This window comes from Pelobates fuscus, chromosome 2, assembly GCF_036172605.1.
Source record: "Pelobates fuscus isolate aPelFus1 chromosome 2, aPelFus1.pri, whole genome shotgun sequence".
In the NCBI taxonomy this organism is placed as follows: Eukaryota; Metazoa; Chordata; class Amphibia; order Anura; family Pelobatidae; genus Pelobates; species Pelobates fuscus.
In genome coordinates this window covers 157,935,003-157,952,198 of record NC_086318.1, presented here as the reverse complement: position 1 = coordinate 157,952,198, position 17,196 = coordinate 157,935,003, and the positions used below count along the sequence as shown (strand labels likewise).

The 17,196-nt window shown below is 42.9% G+C and overlaps 1 protein-coding gene across 1 annotated transcript in view; it reads right to left on the bottom strand.

Moving 5' to 3' along the window:
• Positions 1–1,709: 1,709 nt before the first annotated feature.
• LOC134585662 (major facilitator superfamily domain-containing protein 8-like) overlaps positions 1,710–17,196 on the bottom strand; it is a 104,731-nt gene continuing 89,244 nt past the window's right edge. Inside the window, exons 11-13 of the mRNA XM_063441115.1 lie at positions 13,706–13,828; positions 5,619–5,749; positions 1,710–2,018 (exon numbers count right to left, since the gene is read on the bottom strand). Coding sequence (XP_063297185.1) covers positions 1,950–2,018; positions 5,619–5,749; positions 13,706–13,828 — 323 coding nt within the window. The 3' untranslated portion in view covers positions 1,710–1,949. The remainder of the gene's footprint in view (positions 2,019–5,618; positions 5,750–13,705; positions 13,829–17,196) is intronic.

The following is a 17,196-nucleotide window of genomic DNA, read 5'->3' as shown; positions in this document are numbered from 1 at the left end:
CTGGTCATTGGGCAAATCAGGCAAATACTCAGTAGGCATCATCATAGGTGTTCTATCCCTTTCCAATATCTCCATGACTGGCTTAGCACACCCTAATGCCTCAGAGCTTATGGCCTACTGCTGACTACAGGCATGCCCAGGAGTATATCAGGAACCTGCATGATGCGAAATTTATATTAAAGGGGAATAAAACCTGTAATACATACACACACCTCATGACAATTAGTCCCTGTCCACACACAATGCTTGACAACAGCCCTTATCCAACTCACTACAACAGCTCCCTCCAAACATATACCAAACAAACACCCCACACACTACACATAATGCCCTCCCACAAAGCATTTAACACAACAACAGTCATCACCACAAGCAGTCGCCCCACACATTCTCTTCCCTTCCCAAACAATGAAAGCAGCCTCTGCATAAAACACCCTGCCCCAGTCCTAGCTTCTGCGGTATAACCTTTCTTGGCACCATAGACAAGTCATCTAGAAGCACAACATGCTTGTGCTGCACTAAGCAGACACAGCATATACTTCAAAGAAGTGCACTGCAGCACTGCTTTGCACATGGGCTGTTACTGAAGGGCATCAAATTGACATGCCCAGTTTTGAGGCATGTGTGTCATAGGTGATGACAACACTTTCCTATACCTACCTACATTGGGGTGCTAAGTCACTAACCACCGGTGATGTATTTTTGTCACAATCAGATCCTTGAATCATTCTTTCGTAAACATGATTTACCAAAAACAATGTCAAAGGAATTTGGAGGGATATTTACAAGGCCAAATACACTTCAGATCTGTATTGTTTTACACTGCCCCATCCAGTCCTGCTTATCTTGCATAAAGGCTGTCCAAAAATGTATATTGCTCTTCAGGAATATTACTAGAGACAGAAAGCAGCAATGAAATAGTGGTGGCACCAAGAACAGAAGATTACTTGTGTCTTATTAAGAGTTTTGATGTTTTCAAATGCTACTGGTGGCAGCATCCTTTATATTTCCACCTCCTTGATTTACCATTTTAAAGTTGAATTTGGTTTTCCCTTTATATGGACACATTTAAAACAGCAATGAAATAGTGTCAATATAAGGGCTAGTATGTTTTTTAAAGTAGTTCGGTTTCACACGCTCCAGTAGGGTGTTTGGACGTATAACCTGCGGCAAGGAGCAGGTGTGAATAAGAGAAGACTAATTGGAGTTCAGCAATATTACTTGTACCACGCAAAATCCATCAAACACGAATGCATCACAGGATTAGGGGCGCTAACAAATAGAACGGAAAGCACTACCTTAAATGAACAGACATATATTCTTGACACTCTAATTCTGGAATGCAACATTAGGCCCCTGGCCTCCCTTTCTCCAGCAATTAAAGGTGATCTTTTTCTCCCACGCCGCGCTGGTCTTGTCTCCATAGCCAAAATTATTAAACTTGATCTCATGCAATCCAGTGTTTTCCCATAGGAAAGTATTGGGAGGCTGTTGTGGTTAAGTGGAAAAATATGCCAATCAGCATCTGATGATAGAGATGCATTGAATCAATACATTTATACAGGGAACTTTCAGCGCCTACATGACATAGCCACCAGAACCACTACATTAAGCTGTATTGTTTCTGGTGACTATAGAGCTGTATTGGTTCTGGTGACTATAGTATGCCTTTAAATATACATATTTTAAGTAGAGTTGAGAGTATTCAGTTTCAAGCAATCTATTTAGCTTTAATTAATTAGTTTATCTGCAAACCAAACTATTAAGAAACAGGAGTGAAACTGAACGAGTCCTGTGTATCACGTGAAGCGGACAGGTGGTGAGGTAGATGGGCATTTAGCAGCTCATGACTAGCAAAGCATTGAAGAGGTCTCATGTCTTTGCCAACAGGCCAAGTCCCCAAACGTCTTCAGTACAAAATTGGAAAGAAATGTAGTTTAAACTCCTCATCATCTAGGAACATGGACTTCTGTATTTATGGGTTCCAGCAGGTATTTATATGATGCACCAACCATTACCTGTGAGAAAAACAAGGCAACATACAGGGTCAATGACATAGAGTAATGGGAAAGGCTGACAATATGCAGAGAGTGAAAACAGGTATATATTGAGGTATAGAACAGGTATATAATATATAAGTCAATACGACAAGAGGAACAGAGTTTGACATTTATATGAAACACCTATAAGCCCATAGAACAGCTGGAACACGTGGAACATCTATTTATTCCCCTTATTGTGCCATGATAGCTCAACGTCTACTGCACCTGAGTCTCTCTTAACATACAATCCCTAATTGACTGCAAAGACGTAAGTAAAAGAACAAAACATGTAACAGAGGACTGATTGAATACACAATAAGGCAGAAAAGGGAGGGAAACGGATGAGAGAGAGAAATCATAGGAACATAGAATGTGATGGCAGATAACCATTCGTCCCATCTAGTCTGCCCAGCTCAATGCATCTCTATCATCAGATGCTGATTGGCATATTAACTTAACCACAACAGCCTCCCAATACTTTCCTATGGGAAAGCACTGGATTGCCTGAGATCAAGTTTAATAATTTTGGCTATGGAGACAAGACCAGCGTGGCGTGGGAGAAAAAGATCACCTTTAATTGCTGGAGAAAGGGAGGCCAGGTGCCTAATGTTGCATTCCAGCATTAGATTTTAAGGACTTGATTGATCATTTTTCAATTTACCATATTTTTTTGTAAAATGGGTTTCACTAGCCTTGAAAACAACCAGCTATTATTTTACAATGTATTTCTCGATGCACATGATTTTGTGGTAATTGTGGCTTATAGAAATATAGGTATATGAACCAATGATAGAAATAACCTAGTTTACATATGGTAACTTTCTAATATGAGCAAAATCTTAAAAGAAAAAAAGAAAAAGTGCACTTGTTTTTTTTGCAATGCCTTATAAATAAAACAGTAACTTAAAGCAGCACTGTCATGCCAAACATACCTTTTCCCCAATGGCTTCCTCTTCCTCTCTCAGGATCTGTTCTTTTCTTCCTAACTGATAGTTTTCTTTAAAACATAAGACTACATTGTCTTATGTATTTTTCCTAGGCTTGCCCAAATTTGACCCAAGGAGGAGCTTAAGTCCGCTCCATTTCCTGTGGTCAAAATATTTTCCCATAATACTCACCTCTCCATGTGTTGCTGTATTCGCCGTTCCAACACCCTGTTCGCTGGCAAAACAACTGAATTTCAACCTAACAGAATGTGTATAGTTTGAACATTTGTTTTATGACGCAATTCTGTACTTTTTGTTTGGATCAGAATTCCCACCCCAACCCCCCCCCCAACCCCTCCCCCCAGCACAAATGGACAAACTGTACTCATTCTTTTAGGTTGAAATTTGGTAGTTTTCGCCGGCGTTCGACCCGCAAATGCAGCAACATGAGAACACAGGATGAGAAGTTAGTATTGTTGAAAATGTTTGTTTCACCACAGGAAATGGAGCAGACTTAAGCTTCTCCTTGGGTCAAGGATGGCCAAGCGTAGGAAAAATAGTCTAAATGACAGGACGTTCGAATGGCAAATGAAGGTATCAGGAGAACACAGAAGGAGGATGAGTATTGTTGGAAAATTTCTTTGACCACAGGCAATGGAGCTGACTTAAACTCCTCCTTTGTTCGAAGAAGGTCAAACGTAGGAAAATACATAAGACAACGTAATCCCAACTTTTTCTTATGTTTTAAAGAAAACTAGATCAGATAGGAAGAAAAGAAGAACAGTAGAACAGATTCTGGGAGAGAAAGAGAAGAGGAAGCGATTGGCGAAAGGTACGTTCGGCATGACAGTGCCGCTTTAAAGCAGCATCATCATGGTTGCATCCGTTTTAGTTTTTTTTTTTTTTTTTAAACACTCCCTCAACTCCACTACATGTTATGGTTTCCCTAGTCAGCCACAAATGCCCCTAGGCCTCCTATTTTACCTTTTTGTCTTTATTTTGAATGCGAGATAAACACTTGGGCATTCAATTTCATCCGAAATTCTGACAGGAATTTTGGCAATTCATTTGTCAGAAAGACTAATGAATGAACAGAAATTTCAAGTGAACGAACGAAAACCGAATTTTGGTATTTGTTCGTATAGTTTATTACAAGAAGGGAGCTACCGGCTTGCGTCTCCCTCCTTGTAATATGTAAAAAATAGAAGCAGTGCCACAGGTTGCTCACTGTTTAGCAGACATGCCCGTAGTCACAGCATAGCGAGCAAGGGCAGGAAGGAGATTTTAATCTCCCTTATTTTCTAATAAGTAATTTAAAAGTATTTTAGCAGATAGGGCCCTAACACTGTGGGATTTAGGAAGCTATCTACTAAGCGGCTGCCAGATATAGCCATGGCACTGACTGGATCGGAATCTCATTCATTCTAATGAAATTATTAACCAAACAAAAAGTACCGAATTTCATTCTAACATGAATGGACAAACTGTACTCATTCTGTTAGCAACAGAACATGGAGTGGAAATAAGTTTGTGAATGTGGTATACCATCCCATTCACAAAGGTTGCCACATCTCCATGTAAAGTGGTACCAAAAATACAAAAAAAGGGGGTGTCCCATTAACGGTTAAAATTCTTGAAATCATGGACTTTTCCAAATATTCAACGATAAATTCCAAAAGAAGGCAATAGTCCGCACATACACTAGTAATCTTCAATGAACCACAGAGAAAAACAGAAATATGAAAAAGGTGCACTTTTATTGATATAGAAATATGCAGACTGTAAATACATGGCATCAAACTGCCCTGGCAGTCCTCATAGTTGCTGGAGCTTGTACAGGTATAGCATGTCACACGGACAATAAGTGTGTTGAAGTAGCATAGGTTTCCAAGCATAAGTAACAAACTTAAGCAAATAATAAATAAATAAGAAAACATGAAGTAAAAAAAATATTAAAAAAAATAAAACGTACTACCCTGCAGCTGCCAGACAGGGGAGAGACCACCCACACCACTACCCGAAAGAAAAAGTCGAGTGATAAAGCCCAGGATGCATTTCGCACCCCCTTGGTGCTGATGCCATTTATTTACAGTCTGCATATTTTTATATCAATAAAAGTGCACTTTTTTCACATTTCTGTTTTTCTCTCTGGTTCATTGAAGATTACCCCATGTATTGCTTACTTTTTGGAATTTCTCATTCTGTTAGGATGAAATTTGGTGAATTTGTGGGCGCCCTAGTCTAAATGACAGGACGTTCGAATGGCAAATGAAGGCATCAGGAGAACACAGAAGGAGGATGAGTATTGTTGGAAAATGTATTTGACCACAGGCAATGGAGCTGACTTAAGCTCCTCCTTTGTTCGAAGAAGGTCAAACGTAGGAAAATACAAAAGACAACGTAATCCCAACTTTTTCTTATGTTTTAAAGAAAACTAAATTAGATGTGAAGAAAAGAAGAACAGTAGAACATATTCTGAGAGAGGAAGAGAAGAGGAAAGAGTAGGAGAAAGGTACGTTTGGCATAACAGTGCAGCTTTAACAAGACCAGTTTAGTAAGTTAATAATTATGTACATACTTATCTCCCAGAGGAAACAAACATGTTTTATAGTACATTCTGTAAAGATACTGGTTATTGCATCAAACCTACCGTAACCAGGAGAAGTAGACCCATCATGACCCCGAGCATTATGTACAAATTCTCTATCAAACCCGCTGCCCACAAAGGACCCATGATTGTGGCTATACCACCCATTGCTCGCCGTATCCCATGGTTGAAACCTGCCAAAAAAAGGCCAATGCTTATTTTTACACAACAAGGTCACGCAAGGCTTTTAAAACCAGTAAAAGAAAATGAACAAAATATACATTAACACACGCTGTATATAGCTACTGTAAATGTTTATATGCAATGCAAAATATTCTAGTGCAAGGGTATTAAAATGTGATTTTATTAAGGTTTCAGTTCAAGCAATGTCGTTTATTGAAGTTTGGAGGAAGAGGGGCAAAGAACGATATATTAAACAGCCAAAATCCAGAAAAGGGTACTGGGGAAAAACATTTCCTAAAGGCTTTATATTAAGACCCAAGACTGTAAGACCTAGTGCACAAGGCAGAATGAATCTGGGGCATAAATCGTAGTGAAATTTAGGCAATTCCAGATCTAAACACCGCTATCTCAATGCTAAAGCTGCAGTATTCAATAACAGGAGAACACCATCAAAAGCAAGATTAGCAGGGTTATTTACCAACGTAAGAATTCAAAGTGAATTTAACATGTAAGACCAGAATAACCAAACTAAAAGCTTAGCTAGCTGGCTTAGAGATTTATCAATTTTTGCAAAGTTTGGCTCTTTTTACCTTAAATTTGAAATTCACTTTGAATTCTCATTTTAGTGAATAACCCTGTGGGGGTCTGTATTACCAGAGCTCATACACCTAGTCAGAACTAGAATGTAACTTCTTCTTATGAGTGCAAAGTGCAAATATAGTAAATCAAAAGATGAAGCTACCATAGGTACTACTATGAAACAGTGACAGATTACTAATAAAAAAACAAAACCCAGAGACTAAATGTATTATTAAATGGAAACACCGGGCATAGCGTGAACCATTCAATGCATAATACAGACATACCGAACATTACGATTTTTTGACCCCCGAACCAGATTTAATGGCGCGTTTTGAAAAGCTGCAGGACAGCCAATCAACAAGCATTTGACTTGTGTGCCCTTAGAAGCCATCACAGCCATGCCTACTAATGGCATGGCTGTGATTGGCCAGTGCAGCATGTGACCCAGCCTCTATATAAACTAGAGTCACGTAGCGCCGCACGTCACATGAGCTCTTATTAGTGTAGGAAGAGGATGCTGCAGCTGTAAGGGACAGATTAGGAAAGAATTCTGGTGTTTAATCTGCAAACGACAGCGATTATTTTTGTGGGTGCTATACTACATTTTTGTACCCTGCCCTGAGCCCAGTGCCACAGAGGAATAAGCAATCAGTCACTTGCAACTGCATGTGTGCCAGGCACATTACTTTAATCCTGTTCTGGTAGCTCAGTGGGCAACATCTAGGCATTTTTAAATATTGCTGTGACATTGCAGTTTGAAAAATTCACATTTCTTTGGTGCTAAAAAGTAAATTTGGGGCATGCACTTCATATCTGAGAGTCAAATAGAACCATCAAATACTGTGGATACATCGCACTTTGACCAATTGTAACAGTCACCAGGGAACTTGTGTAACAGTTTACCAGGAGTTGGAGCCCAGTTGAAGGAGATGGCACAGGAAGGAGGCAAAAACCAAAAGCGCAGTACAAATTAAGGGGAAATCCAAAGGCAGGGTCAGACGAGAAGCAGAAGTCAGGGCTGGCAGCGGCGTAACGAAGTCGGTAAATCAGGCAGAGGTCAGAGTCCAGGAAATCAGTCAGTAGCGAAGCAGAGATCTGGCAGGATACACAAAACAGGCAAAATAGCCAGATGCTAGGTTTCAGGCAAGGCTGGCTTTTACAGCCTGCTGATTAGATGCAGCTGACCCTAGTTGGAAAAGGGCTGCAGGTGGGTCAGCACTGCTTAATCCAGGGCAAGGGGGTCAGGAAGCAGAAAAATGCAAACAGAAACTGAAGCCCCCTGGTGGACAGCACGACAGAGAACCTGACTGGGATGCTGGAGCTGAGAGTTCAAACCGCACGACAGAGAACCTGACTGGGGATGCTGGAGCTGAGAGTTCAATCCCAGCCAGGTCTCTTAACCCCTTAAGGACCAAACTTCTGGAATAAAAGGGAATCATGACGTCATGTGTCCTTAAGGGGTTAAAGGGGCAGCCACGCCTTGCTGTCAGCAGGGCTCGGGCTGTGCCGTGACACCAATTTGGTGCTAAAAAGTAAATTTGGGGCGTGCACTTCATATCCGAGAGTCAAATAGAACCGTCAAATAGTGTGGTTACATCGCACTTTGAAAAATTCAAATTTTTTGGCGCTAAAATGGTACATTTGTGGCCTGCGGTGCATTTCTTGCAGTCTCCCACCCGGTCCCCTGCTGAAAGCTCAGAGTTGGCACTTGCAGTCCATGGCTGTCTTTCACCTCAACCCCTTGCAAATCAGCCAAGCAGTCTGAGACAAAAGTCATGCCGCAGTTGTGATAGAATTTATCTTGATTCCAAGGCTCAAGCTTATAGGTGTCATATAATGATATCCTGTATTAAAATTGGCTTGGAATTAGGATTGATTGTTTGATGCTTGAACAACACTTAAGACCATATATTTCTAAGTCCCGGGAACAGAGAGCCCCCACCTAAGATGTCTCTACTCTAATCTTGTTGTTCTCTCTTACCCAGAAACTTATTTGTTATGTATACATGGCGCTCATTCCTATGTCTTATCTGTATTCCCTTGCTATTTTTGTTCTAAGAGTATTTGCATGTAAGCACTTACTTTTTAATGTATAAAACCCAGCTGATGAATAAAAAACGTCAGAGGCTTATTTTGAATACCAACAGGTGTCTGGTGTCTAATTCTTGCTTCTCCAAGTGCACTTGTAACAACAATTTGGGTTTCCTCTGAATATAACAAAGATCAACATTCTGATCCACAACACAGTCTCTTATGCTTTTTGATGACTCTGCTGGCGGGGTTTCTGTGGGCCATCCACCTAGCCCTGCCCCAGAAGTGGAAGAGATTGAGTGCACTGATGCACAACCACTTATGTTTCAGGATGTGGACATGCGAGGACCACCGCAGCACGTCTCTGATGATGACGAAACACAGGTGCCAAATGCTGTGGCTTTCTGCAGTGTGCAGACCGGCAAGGGGGGCAGGGTTGAGGAGTGGGTGGAAGATGATGTGGTCCTAGATCCCACATGGAATCAAGGTCATGCGAGCGACGTGTGCAGTTTGGAGGAAGAGGCGCAGAGGCACCAGCACAGCATAAGAGGGAGCAGGGTGCTAAAGCGGAGCGGCCGTCCCCTAGACAGTATGCCTGCTACTGCCCACCACACCCAGGGACCGAGCACACCAAAGCCAGCTCCAAGGCGTTCCCTGGCGTGGAAGTACTTCATACAATGTGCTGATGACAAGACACGAGTGGTTTGCACGCTGTGCAATCATAGCCTGAAGCGAGGCATAAACGTTCTAAACCGGAGCACAACCTGCATGACCAGGCATCTACATGCAAAGCACGAGATGCAGTGGAGTAAGCATCTCAAAAACAAAGAAAGGATTAGCCTCTTCTGCTGTTGTCTCGGCCTCTTCCTCCACCTCTGGAGTGACAGTGGCACCTGCCACCCCGCAATCAGAGGATGTGGCAGCAACGCCACCACATCCACCACCGTCCCCAAGCATCTCCACACTGTTGCATGGAAGTGTTCAGCTGTCCATCTCCCAAACACTGGAGAGAAAGAGGAAGTACCCCCCTACCCACCCGCGATCCCTGGCCCTGAATGCCAGCATTTCAAAATTCCTTGCCTTTGAAATGCTGTCATTCCTTCTGGTGGAGACTGACAGTTTTAAAAACCTGATGGCGGTGGCTGTCCCACAGTACGCCACTACTTTTCCAGGCGAGCCATCCCTTCCCTGCACAACCAATTGGCGGACAAAATCAGGCGTGCACTGCGCAACGCCATCTGTGGCAAGGTCCACATAACCACTGATACGTGGACCAGTAAGCACGGGCAGGGACACTATATCTCCCTAACTGCACACTGGGCAAATGTAGTGGCGACTGGGCCTGTGGCGGATAGCAGTTTGGCGCATGTCCTTCCGCCGCCGAGGATTGCAGGGCATTTCTCTTTGCCTCCTGTTGCTGCCTCCTCCTCCTCCGCTTCCTCCTCCTCTACCACCTTCTCATCCGGTCAGCGTAACACCTTCACTACCAACTTCAGCACAGCCAGGGGGAAATGACAGCAGGCTGTTTTAAAACTCATATGTTTGGGGGAAAAACCCCACACCGCGCAGGAGCTGTAGACGGGCATGGAACAACAGACCAATGAGTGGTTGTTGCCACTGAGCCTCAAGCCCGGCCTAGTGGTGTGCGATAATGGGCGAAATCTCGTAGCAGCTCTCGACCTAGCCGGTTTGACGCACATCCCTTGCCTGGCGCATGTGCTGAATTTGGTGGTACAGAAATTCCGGAAAAACTACCCAGATATATCATAGCTGCTGCAGAAAGTGCATGCTGTCTGTGCGCGCTTTCGGCGTTCTCACCCTGCTGCTGCTCGCCTATCTGCGCTGCAGCGTAACTTCAGCATTCCCGCTCACCGCCTCATATGCAACGTGCCCACAAGGTGGAACTCCACCTTGCACATGCTGGAGAGACTGTGCGAGCAGCAGCAGGCGATAGTGGAGTTTCAGCTGCAGCATGCACGGGTCAGTCGCTCTGTGGAACAGCACCACTTCACCACCAATGAGTGGGCCTCCATGCGAGACCTCTGTGCCATGTTGCACTGTTTCGAGTACTCTACCAACATGGCCAGTGCCGATGACGCCGCTCTCAGCCTTACTATCCCGCTTCTACGTCTCCTTGAAAAAACGCTTCAGGCGATGATGGAAGAGGATGTGGCACAGGAGGAAGAGGAGGAGGAAGAGGGGTAATTTCCACGGTTATCAGGCCAGTCATTCACTAGTGGCTCGGAGGGTGGGTTCCTGCACCAGCATAGGCCAGGTACACAATTGTCCAGCCAGGGCACAGTTCTGGAGGATGAGGAGGAGGAACCGTGTTCACAGCAGGGTGGCACCCAACGCAGCTCGTGGGCATCACTGGAGCGTGGCTTGGGGGATACGGAGGACACAGACGATACACCTCCCACAGAGGACAGCTTGTCCTTGCCTCTGGGCAGCCTGGCACACATGAGTGACTACATGCTGCAGTGCCTGCGCAACGACTGCCGAGTTGCTCACATTCTAACTTGTGCTGATTACTGGGTGGCCACCCTGCTGGATCCCCGTTACAAGGACAACGTGCCGTCCTTAATTCCCTCACTGGAGCATGATCGGAAGATGCGCGACTACAAGCGCACGTAGGTAGACGCGCTGCTGAGGGCATTCCCAACTGACACCGGGTCTCAGTGGAAGCACAAGACGAAGGCAGAGGAGGAGGAAGAGGTTGCCAATGCAGCTGGGGCACCGCCAGCACCTCAGAAGGCAGGGTTAGCATGGCCGAAATGTGGAAAAGCTTTGTCAGCACGCCACAACAACCAGCACCACCAGCTGATATGGAAAGTCTTAGCAGGAGGCAGCATTTCAGCAACATGGTGGAACAGTATGTGTGCACACGCCTACACATACTGACTGATGGGTCTGCCCCATTCAACTTCTGGGTCTCCAAATTCGGCACATGGCCTGAGCTTGCCCTTTATGCCTTGGAGGTGCTGGCCTGCCCTGCAGCCAGTATATTGTCTGAACGTGTGTTTAGCACGGTAGGGGGCGTTATCACCGACAAGAGCAGTCGCCTGTCCACAGCCAACGTGGACAAGCTCACGTTTATTAAAATGAACCAGGCATGGATCCCACCAGACTTGTCTGTACCTTGTGCAGAATAGACATTTATACTGGCCTCACCCAGCCATTGTTATACTCAAGTGCACTTATTCTTTGTTTTCTTTTTTTATATGTCCCAATATTTTGGGGGCTACCCCATTTAAAAAACAAAACAAAACAACAAACAAATAAAAAACAGTGTTGGCTAGCTCCTCCTCCTCCACCGCCACGGTCACCGCCTCCTCAACCACCTACTTCACATGCTCCTCCTACTTCAAGATTATTATTTTTAATTTTTATGTTATTTTAAGTTATTTCCTTATCCACATTTGTTTGCAGGGCACTTGTCCAACTCTTACCCCCATTTTACTTCCTTTTGCAGCCCTCTAGCCCTTTCCAGGACTTTTTTAGAGGCATTTTAGTACCCAAAAGTTCGGATCCCCATTGACTTCAATGGGGTTCAGGGTCAAGTTGGAGTCCAGAACTTTTTGCCGAAGTTCAGCCGAACCCGGCAAACCCGAACATCCAGGTGTCCGCTCAACTCTAATCCTGATCAACAAAGCATAACAAGAGGATGCATTTGGTCCGATTCATAAATGCATTCACATAACTATAATGACCAGGCTAACCATATCATGCCTCCCAATCGTGCAGATTTCAGCTTGTTCCGCCATGCCCTCTTTTGGGGATACCAGGGAACTATCACCAAAAAGTATGGGTGCATTATTATTAGAAAAAGTGCATAGACAAGCTACAAAATTGATAAAGGGAATGGAGCATTTTAGTTACAAAGAAAGGTTAAATTTAAATCTCTCTAGTTTGGAAAAACTGCGCCTCAGAGGGGATATAATAACATTATTCAAATATATTCGGGGCCAGTCCAAACTATTATCTGGAAATCTATTCATTATCAGGGCTATACATAGGACACAAGGTCACGCATTTAGGCTGCCCGAAAGGAAGTGACATCCCCGTCACTCCTCCCAGCTTTTACCAAACATTTCTTAATATGTCAAGGTAGTTAGACTGAAGCATTGGTTATATGCAAATGCACGTCTGCTTAAAATAAACTCGCTCTTTTGTTTACTTTGAAGCACTATGAGCGCAAGGACGTCCAGTGTCAGTTAGGCAACATTTTTATACTGTATTTTTCTAAATAAACCTACGTTTCTATGAAAACTGAAGTTTTTGTTTTTTTGCGGCCCACATAAATTTAAACCTTGTTTATTTGGCCCTTGTTAACGTTTGAGTTTGACGTGCTTGCCCTACATGGTCTGCCTTCATTGGACTGCCCTGCATAATTAAATATTAACAGTACAGTTATTAATGTAATTTTGCAAAATGGAAATCAGGATCAACAAGAGTATTATAATGCTTTTTCTATGGGGTGATTTAGCGGTGTTGGAGTCACCAGGACGCAGAACAGGAACGCCTTGAAATTTTTAAAAAAAAATAAATAAAAAAATGGTGTTCTATGATAAAATACCCATTGGCTGTCTGACAATTCTTACATTTGTCAAACTGGAGGAACAGCATCTAGATCGCTACATTTAGATGTGGCGGCTTTGCATGCCGAGACATTTGATGCTTTTAAAAACGGTTACTCTAGATACCAAACACATCAATCAACCGCACACTGTTGTGCATACTGCATTTATGTTTGTGTTTTATACCTAACCATGTGTAGTTCAAGTAATACTCCCTCACCATATATGCATTATTTTTAATTAATTTATTTGTAATGGTTTCCATCTCCACCCCTCATGTACATACCTCTAACATGACCCCAAATGTGACTGTATTCATATTCTTTGTAATCTTTTTCACACTCCAATCATGGAGCGGCTGCCGGACATGTAGCGTGGAGAGCGGAGGGAGACCAGGCAGTTGGTAAGTGTTTGACTGTTACCAATAACACCGGCTAGGCACCAACATGCGGTCTCCCTGGTTCGGCAGCATGACAGTAAGACATTAAACTATTCAAAATAGGTTTGAGACTCCCTATAATGGGAAGGAGGGGTGGCACACAAGGCCACTCCTGTCCCCAGCAAGTTGTAGTGGTTATGGTGCTTGGAGTGTCCATTTAGCCACAATTCACTGTTTAGTGAATTAACTCTAAAAAAAAAGGTAAAAAAAAGTGTGGAATTTGAATTTAGATTCGAAATCGAACTGTTAAAATATACAAATAAATGTGTCATCCAAAGTTATCAGTGACAAATGAGATTATTTGCTCATTGAGGAAAAAGATATATGAATGAACTTACCCTGAGTATTCTCAGCTGTCAGCTTTGAAAACAGAGACACCTGGGGAACTGCCACGAAGGGCAGTCCAAGGATTTGTAGAAATACTCCAACTACAAACTCCCCCATTAAAAGGCCATAACCTCCTGCAAAACAATCAAAATAATATAATTACAAAGGAAGCTGGGTTAACAGAGGAGTAACAAAAGACACTGACGAGGAAATAAAGGGAGAAATACCTGTCTTTTGGTGGCGAGGCCAGTTAAAATAGAGTAGAGTGAATTTTAATAGAAATGTTACAGGTGGTTTGAAACAAAAGTAAAAAATTTAAAAAAAAGTAAAGGAAAGGTTATGATTGGAAGTCCATCTTTATGTATGAAAGACGGTTAGAGATATATTCATGGAGATATACAGGAAAGCACTATTGCATTCCAAAGATGTATATCTGTGAAAGATCTAGGTCACCTGGATGTAAAGGATTTGAAGCACTAAAAGTGTAACAAAATTATGGAAGTGCTGGGTAATAGCCACCAAAACGATTGTGAAGGGAATCAGTGGTGCCCCAAATAGCGCAAATTAGGACAAAATTACTATTTGAGTGGAAGGTACAGAGACGCAATGGGTACCACTTCTAACAAGGATTAGTATAGGAAGGCATCACTACAAACTACTATCACTGCATGTGATAACTGGAAGCCAGTATACTCATTGGAACACAGGGTAAAGGTTGGTTCTTTTAGTCTTTTAGTTTTATTTCTCACTTGCATTATGGTCCACTGACAGAATATACAGTGCCTTGCAAAAGTATTCACCCCCTTGGCATTTTTTGTGTTTTGTTGCCTCACAACCTGGAATTAACATGGATTGTTTGAGGATTTGCATCATTTAATTTACAAAACATGCCCACAACTTTGAAGATGTTTTTGTTTTTTTATTGTGAAGCAAACAACAAATAGGACAAAATAACAGAAAAGGTCTATTGCATAACTATTCACCCCCCTAAAGTCAATACTTTTTGAGCCACCTTTTGCGGCAATCACAGCTCCAAGTCGCTTTGGATAAGTCTCTATGAGCTTGCCACATCTTACCACTGGAATTTTTGCACATTCCTCCTTGCAAAACTGCTCCAGCTCCTTCAAGTTGGATAGTTTGCGCTTGTGAACAGCAATATTGAAGTCTGACTACAGATTTTCTATTGGATTGAGGTCTGGGCTTTGACTAGTCCATTCCAACACATTTACATGCTTCCCCTTAAACTACTCAAGTGTTGCTTTAGCAGTGTGTTTGGGGTCATTGTCCTGCTGGAAGGTGAACCTCCGTCCTAGCCTCAAATCACGCACAGCGTGGTACAGGTTTTGCTCAAGAATATCCCTGTATTTAGCACCATCCATCTTTCCCTCAACTCTGACCAGTTTCCCAGTCCCAGCTGCTGAAAAACATCCCCACAACATGATGCTGCCACCACCATGTTTCACTGTTGGGATGGGTGATGTGATGTGTTGGGTTTGCGCCAGACAGTGTTTTCTTTGATAGCCAAAAAGTAAAATTTTAGTCTCATCAGACCAGAGCACCTTCCTCCATACATTTTGGGAGTCTCCCACATGCCTTTTCACAAACTCAAAATGTGCCATTTTGTTTTTTGCTTTAAGTAATGGCTTTCTTCTGTTCACTCTGCCTTAAAGCTCAACTCTGTGGAGCGTACGGCTTATTGTCGTCCTATTTACAGATACTCCAGTCTCTGCTGTGGAACTCTGCAGCTCCTCCAGGGTTACCTTAGGCCTCTGTGAGGCCTCTCTGATTAATGCCCTCCTTGTCTGTGAGTTTTGGTGGGCGGCCATCTCTCAGCAGGTTTGCTGTTGTGCCATCTTCTTTCCATTTGGTTATGATAGATTTGATGGTGCTCCTGGGGACCATCAACAATTTGGATATATTTTTTTTTCATAACCTAACCCTGACTTTTACTTCTTAACAACATTGTCCCTTACTTGTTTGGAGAGTTCCTTGGTCTTCATGGCAGTGTTTGGTTAGTGGTGCCTTTTGCTTAGGTGTTGCAGCCTCTGGGGCATTTCAAAAGAGGTGTGTATATGTAATGACCGATCATGTGACACTTAGATTGCACACAGGCGGACATCATTTCACTAATTATGTGACTTCTGAAGGTAATTGGTTGCACCATAGCTTTTTATGGGCTTCATAAAAAAGGGGGTGGATACATACGCACATGCCAATTTTCTGTTTCTAAAAAAATAGTTTTATGTATATATTTTTCTAATTTCACTTCACCAACTTAGACTATTGTATTCTGATCCATCACATAAAATTCAGATTAAAAAACATTGAACTTAAGGCTGTAATGTAACAAAATAGGTAAAAAGTCAAGGGGGTGAATACTTTTGCAAGGCACTGTACCTGAAGCTCGCTCTGCTTGTACTTGTTTCCCAATGTTGGGTTGTTTTGTTTTACTCCATAGTGTAATTACTTTAATTATACTATATAAGATTTTTTTCTGTTGTACATAATAGTTTGTTCCTCTTTCCCAAAACTGTAACTTTGGCTCCTTTTATTAGAGGAACCAAACTGTATGTGTGGAAGCAATAGTTGAGCTAGATTACAGAATAGCAGGTTGTGCTATGAACAAGTGTCTTACTACTAGTTTACATTACTCTTCATATGTAAGGGGTTCTCTAGGTCTAAAGGGTATGTCCAAACATGGATCCCTTGCTCAATGTGCTTACTATGGTCAGGGCCGGATTAAGAGCACACTGGGCCTGGTGCTGACAATTATGATGGGCCTAATTACGGAATCTAATCGACCAAAAACACTTAAACAGTCATTCCTCCCAAGCGTCATGTATCTGATGGAGATGGTGCTGGAGGGAAACTCATAGGATGCAGCTATAAGAAACAACACTCTATGCTAATCTCTCTCTAATTTATGCTTTCATCTTTCAAGTAAATCCATAACCCCTAACAGCAGTGTCCAGTGAAGCAGGAAGTCAATGGGCGGGGTAAAAGGGTGGGCCACTGGTGCGAATCACGTGACCAGACCTGCCAAAAGGGGAGAACATGCCCAAAAAGGGGGCATGTCTGTCCAAAGAATTTGAAGGACAGCCTGGCATGAATGCATGTCAGGCTGCCCGCCAATCCTGCAGGCTGTCCAACTAAGGGCATACTATCCAGGCAGCACCCTGAGCTTGACATAAATGCATCTAATGATGCGCTCACTCATTGCTTTCTAAGGACTGTCCCCTAGCACTCGCTGGTCCACTTGTCTCCTTACCTTCTTACTAGCAGGCAGAAGTTCCTGGTATACAGTCTGAGACAGAGAAAAGGTGTATGTAGTGAGTGTAGAAGAAAGGGGACATGCCACAGTGTTAGAGAGACCAACGTCTGCATTACCTAAACTAATTTTATTGTCAGCCAGTCCACCCAAGTTTTGTTCCCATACATCCCTCTTAAGCTTCCAAACCTAAAAGGGACACTATAGTCACCAGAACAACTACAGCTTATTGTA